The sequence below is a fragment of the Penaeus chinensis genome, chromosome 42 (assembly GCF_019202785.1).
Source record: "Penaeus chinensis breed Huanghai No. 1 chromosome 42, ASM1920278v2, whole genome shotgun sequence".
NCBI classification, from domain to species: Eukaryota; Metazoa; Arthropoda; class Malacostraca; order Decapoda; family Penaeidae; genus Penaeus; species Penaeus chinensis.
In genome coordinates, this window is record NC_061860.1 from 17229333 (window position 1) to 17234332 (window position 5000).

The 5000-nt window shown below is 34.4% G+C and overlaps 1 protein-coding gene across 1 annotated transcript in view; it reads right to left on the bottom strand.

Annotated features, from left to right (window-relative positions):
* The window catches only part of LOC125047758, a 118838-nt gene that overhangs the window by 32685 nt on the left and 81153 nt on the right, over positions 1-5000 (bottom strand). The window contains exons 5-8 of the mRNA XM_047646177.1: positions 4566-4671; positions 3952-4060; positions 3425-3608; positions 463-595 (exon numbers count right to left, since the gene is read on the bottom strand). Of these exons, the coding sequence (XP_047502133.1) occupies positions 463-595; positions 3425-3608; positions 3952-4060; positions 4566-4671 (532 nt within the window). The remainder of the gene's footprint in view (positions 1-462; positions 596-3424; positions 3609-3951; positions 4061-4565; positions 4672-5000) is intronic.

Sequence of the window (5000 nt, forward strand, 5' to 3'; positions counted from 1 at the left end):
ATACCTTTCTGTTCCATTCTAGCTTCTTGAATATTTCCTCAGGGTAAGATGTAAACAGTTTTGGTGAGATAGTATCGCCCAGTCTAACACCTTTCTTAATTGGTATTTTATCATATTTCATATATATACACATGTGTGTGTGTGTGTATGTGTGTGTGATATATGTATATATATATGTATATATAAAAGTATATATGTATAAATATATATATGTATATGTATATGTATCTGTATATATATATAAATATACATTTTTATATGCCAATGCATATATGTGTGTATATATATATATATATATATATATATATATATATATATATATATATATATATATGTACATATAGAGCCATGAACAACTTAATACACACATTTACATATATACATATACACCTATACATTCAGACACAAAAGAAATTCTGAACAATGCATTGGCAGACTAGCAAAGTATATGCTGAACTTTACCTTGTGAATCAGGTGCCTTGACATACGTAGTAGTAGTAGTTGTGACCAAGTCTCCCTTAGATGACAGACTCTGACTCGTTGCACTTGAACGAAGTGTGAGATCTGGCAAGTCTGCCCGGTCCAGAAACAGAAACTGGGGGAGAGGCAATGAAAAAAATGATAAGGATTATAATAACACATTATCAATAGTCCTCATTCCAAAAGAATGTCAATATGTGTAACCTCATATTTTTCAAAAGGTAACAGTTTTCTAATACACCACCAAAGATACGGATTCAATGTTAATACAGTGAAACAAGTTTTAACGAGAAGGTAAACATTAATCCTGTTTAATTTTATCTGATACTTTTCACATCATTTGATTGTCTTTTGGCACGTTTGCTTTACTTATGTTTTCAACACATTTGCAAAATGGGAGTTACTTCTTATTCTTACAAACTACAGTGTTCTTACAAATTCCAGTTAAGAGGCTTACTAATATAGTGATGATGAGGTAATTGACAAGACCAAAAGGCTCATTTTCTGTCCTAGAGGTCTGGTGTACAGGTTACAGTGATCAGATATGATTGCTCAATCACCTGAGTTTATTACACACAACCAGGGTAGTTGTTAAGTCAAAAATAAAGAGGAAAACCATCGATACTCCCCTAAGCCTTAACCTTTCATCCTGGCCAAATGCAACATGTACATATAGCATCACTACATTTCAAATACTAATCCTCACCAACCTATCAACCTATCTTGACTCCTGTAGAGGGCTGCATTGGCACAGAGTAGACAAGGGCCCTGCCAAAAATAGCCCTCTAAGAGCCAACTATATTCCATTCAGTTTTAGGAATGAAAAGAGTGGCAATCCTCCCTGGACTCTAGATACTCTGATTTGCCAAGTTTTGAGAAAAAAAAATAGTGGTACTGAAGGCAGCATATCATAATAAAAGTAAAATATATTACATATAAGCTTCAACAATATAAAACGCATATAAACATCAAGAGTCAGCTGAGTGGAATAAAAAGAGACTTGCAGAAATGGAGTATTCCAGAGTCAAGTGAAAGTTGCCAGACTTTTCCATCCTAGGATTAGACATAGTACATTTGTGGCAAGCCACTACAACTAGTTATCCCTTGGAGGGTTGCATCCACAAGTAGTAATGGGCCTAACCCCCAATATCTAGTGATACAATACAAACTACTCAGCCCATAGAGGACACTGTATGGTGAGGTGTACATGTGCCAGTGATATGAACTAACCGAAGGAACTGCAGTCAACTGCTACTTGCAGTCTTAAATATGGGGCAGGCTGAGAAAAAAGAACAAGAAAAAAAATCCTCCTTAACCCCCCCACCCCATTATCCAGCCTACCAAGGAAAAACAGCAGGAAGAAAATTACAAGAAGGGAGAGAGCACAGAAAAAAACAAAACATTTGCCAAAGTGCAGATAAACAAAAAGGGAAAAAAATCAAATACAGACAGGCGGGAAGGAAGAAGAAAATGGAAATAGAAACTGACATTCTCAAGATCTTTCCTCCTTTTTAAGCCAAGAGAGAAGGGAGGAAGGAAGAGGCAGAGAAGCAGACAAAGAGAGGGGAACAAAACTCATATCACCTTATAAGGAAATGGATAGATAAAAGAACCAAAAAAATATGCTTATCACCTAAGACAGTCCTACTTAATCTTTTCAGTCATGGATGAAAGCTATGGACCCCCTTCCCCTGAAGTCTTCACATAAATGCAATTTTGCATGCAATGTGTAGATCTTATTGTCTTATACATTTATGAGATACACAAAGTATTATCAAACTTTAAAGTAAAGATAAAAAACACTCCTTTTCATGAAAAAAGTAATACTATTCTTTATCTGATAATTATGTACCCCCTGAAACCCATCCATGGACCTCCATAGACCCCAGTTAAGGACCCCTGAACTCCTGAAAAAATAATGAGAATCCAAGATATAATCAAAATCCCACAGAAAACAGCCCACAGTAAATCACTGATATAAGCAAACAACACAACATCTGTCCTCTGAGACAAGTGTGAAAATTCTTGTCAATCTCATTTTGCACAAAACAAAGTTGCCATGGAGAACAGTTCCCAGGATATATTTTTTCTCACTTTCAACTTCCTGATCTTCAGATATATCTTGCAACTGTCATGGTTGCATGTTGATAGAGCCTGTTAACCCAATGTGCGCGGGTTTTTTCGACAGCCGTGCAGTCCACCAAACAAGTATACCTGTATGGGCCACACCTGTAGGGATGCTACCGGCAGCATCAGCGCTAAGCTGCCATAGCATCAAAGTAGATGCCACCCGCAAACACAGGGTTAAGTAATCATATCTAGTTGCATGACCCTCACACCAGCACCCAAAGAACCAGAAAATAAAACTAATCAAACTGTACTGAGAGGCAGATACAAAATTATTTATATCTATTATTCATAATCCATTCATGACAGAATAAAATCCTGTGGTAGACTATTCCGCACATCAAGATGATGTCACATAATGGGCAGTCAAGCCTACTCCACGTTATATTTGCTAAACAATGGTGAACTACTTTGGCCCTGGTTGCAGTCATTACCTTCATTACCTTCATTACCTACAGAAGCATTTATGCAATGGCCAATTGTATAAAAAGTAGGGGATTTTGTGGTTCAGGCACTTCTAATTTTTCCCTTGAGTAGCTGACTGTGTTTGCATCCTGACACATAAGTTTGGTATAGCTCTCTCATCATTAGCAGGTTAAAATTAAAGGGACTAAACTATTATGTTATTGCTATGCACACTGCCGTGGCAATACCTATAAAATGAATGCAAACTAAAGAAAGCACTCCATTTCTGAAAGACTGTGTAGTGGGATATTCTCTTTCTTATTTAAAAGGTGATACATTTCCCTAATAATCACTATAAATGGTTTTAATGACGGGTTCCTAATTGTATATATTGTATACATTTCACACTTACCTCTACTGTTAAGGACCCCGACACTTCATCATTTTCATAGGGTCGTGACTGTAGTGGGATAATCTGCCTTTGAGAAGGAGTTGCAACTAATTCTTCTATACCTACAATGCCTAGACCTAAGAAATTTCCATCCTTCTTATCATAAAGTTCAAAAAGGAGTTCTAAAGTGCCATCGCTGAGATCACTGCAAAGAACAAATGAAAATTAACTGACTAAAGAACTCAATGGATATAATGGTTTTCAGAACATAACACAAGGGAAGGGAAATCAAGAAATAAACAAATCATTTTCTAAATAATTATCATATTATAACTAAAATTATGATAAACTTATTATACGCAAAACTCTTGTCTAAAAATAAAGAAATTCCTGAACATTATAGTAGTTATCATTACTGACATAGAAACAACAGCATGTGCATCATCATACATCATGATTTAAATAAAACTTCTTTATAAATAATGAAGACACTGTAAGTGACATAACATGATATAACATATTGAGTTATATAGAGACATAGTACTTACAATAGAAACTGTTCATCCCAAAATGGTGAATTTGTGTCCTTAATAACTGAGGTAGTGAACTTCTGGGGTGGCTCATCCATTTCTACTACTGTGTATCCCTCCAATACAGCTTGAAGAAACATAAAAAAAATATGTTTAAAAAGATAATACACATTCAGCTTACAGTTTAATTAAACTTATCCCTAGAGCAAAATATGTTATGCATTTCAATACAAGATCACAACCACTGATTTATCAAATTTGAATCCTTTAATCAAAACTTCAAAATCACACACTGTGATTAATCATACAAATCATCTTTAAGTAATGGTAACATATTTTCATCATCAGAATACTGTATAGCATAAACTTTTTGAGCAGGATACATTCTTGCATGACCTCAAGTAGATAACAAACCCAATGCATAACCTAAATATTAATTCCCATGATTTTATGTAAATAAATGATGAGGGTACAGCTAAATCATTAGAATTTCCATTATATTCTGCTCTTCTCTTTGTTCTGATATACCAAAGTTGAAATAACAACAAAAGAAGTCCATTAAATTTTCCTTTCTGCAAGACAAACTATGCTAATTTCAATCTAATACTTCACCATCCTTCTCAGTGACATACCTTTCTCACAGCCAACACCTGTTGCCTTAACAATCTTAACCAAGAGTCTCTTGCCATTAAGACCAGGAATTCCTAAAGATTGCCCTGTGGTTGATGACTGAAGAGCCTGTAAAAAACATTTATGTGTTAAAATGTGCACAAAAAATTGCTTAACATTCTAGCTATATAGATTGTCAACATGAAATACTAGAATATTCATTCATTCTTATCTCTGCGGCTAAATTGATGTCATTAAGAAAATGCATAATCTAACATTTTTGATGATAAAATCATAAATAAAATGCCCATCAAGTAATCAGATAACTGACTAGGCTACAAAAGACATCTTCATGAAAATTATATCATTATTAAATGTTAGTACATACTGAATAAGAAATATAAAAAAGATATATACAAAATAATGAATCTTAATAATTTGTTGACAACTGTCAATAT